The 1,229-nt window shown below is 20.4% G+C and overlaps 1 protein-coding gene across 1 annotated transcript; it reads left to right on the top strand.

Moving 5' to 3' along the window:
- Positions 1-69: 69 nt before the first annotated feature.
- On the top strand, positions 70-1,030 carry PGSY75_0002100 (co-chaperone p23; the record flags this gene model as incomplete). The annotated part of the gene is made up of 4 exons (XM_018783149.1): positions 70-133; positions 254-390; positions 598-734; positions 868-1,030. Coding segments are annotated over 4 exons (501 nt in total), but the record flags the coding sequence as incomplete, so codon positions are not given.
- Positions 1,031-1,229: the final 199 nt, after the last annotated feature.

The raw sequence follows: 1,229 nt of genomic DNA, 5'->3' as shown, positions 1-1,229 counted from the left end.
ATATATATATATATATATATGTGTGTGTAATATTTTATCTTATTTCCTAGGGTTAATGCTTCATTTCAGTGGGCTCAATCTCCTGAGTATATTTTTTTGAACATCAAATTTTCTCATCGTTGGAGCTCCCCAGGTATTATATTTTTAAACCACAAATGAAAAAAGTATAAATGGATTTCCACAAATAAATAAATAAATAAATAATTATATATATATATATTTTTTTTTTTTTTTTTTTTTTTTTTTTGTTTAGGTGCCTTGAAAGTAAAGGATGAAAAAATCGTTTCTAAGAAAAACAACTTCTCCTTTTCTGCTCTTAGCAACGATTCAAATTCTGTAACAAAAAAGTATATAGTTGATTTGACCTTACTAGATAATATTATAGAATCCGTAAGAAATAAAAGAAATATAAAAAAATCACAAAATGGATAAATATATGCATTATGTGTATATATTTTTTATATGTTTATATATTTTTTATATGTTTATATATATTTTATATGTTTATATATATTTTATATGTTTATATATGCTTTATATGTGTATATATTTTTTATATGTTTTATATATGTATGTACTTCATTTTTTACCTTCAAGGAGACCAAATACAATTTTGCTTCAGTCGGAAAAGTAGTAGTCACCTTAAAAAAAGAAAAAAAAAAAATTTGGAACAGGCTCCTACTGTCAAAAGAAAAGTATCCAAATATGCAAGTGTGGTGGGATATGAAAGAAAAGTAAGAAAAAATAAAATATACAAATATATATACATATATATATATATATATATATATATTTAGAGATGTTTACATATTATTACATTATATTTGTAACGATCAATATTTTTTTCTTTTTACCCCTACAACACAGATATTATGATAGCGTTCAGAATTTTTTGAAGGAAGAAAAAAAGAACTCTGATAAGTTACAAGATGATATAGATGAAGATGAAGAAAAATATTTTGATGAGGAAATTTTAAGGGAAGCCAAAAAAAAAAGTGAAGAATATGATAAAGATGATGAAGACTTATAACTTTTTTTTTAATTAATCACACAAATATATACATATATATGTTTATATATATATATATATATATATATATATATATATATGTGTTTATATATTTGTGTATATATATTTATTGTCTAATTTAAAAAAAAAAAAAAAAATGAAAAATTTATTTTTTTTTACAGTATATCTTTTAAAAATTAAAAAATAAAACATACACTTT

Source organism: Plasmodium gaboni, assembly GCF_001602025.1.
Source record: "Plasmodium gaboni strain SY75 chromosome Unknown, whole genome shotgun sequence".
NCBI lineage: Eukaryota > Apicomplexa > Aconoidasida > Haemosporida > Plasmodiidae > Plasmodium > Plasmodium gaboni.
This window is presented reverse-complemented; position numbering and strand designations above follow the sequence as displayed.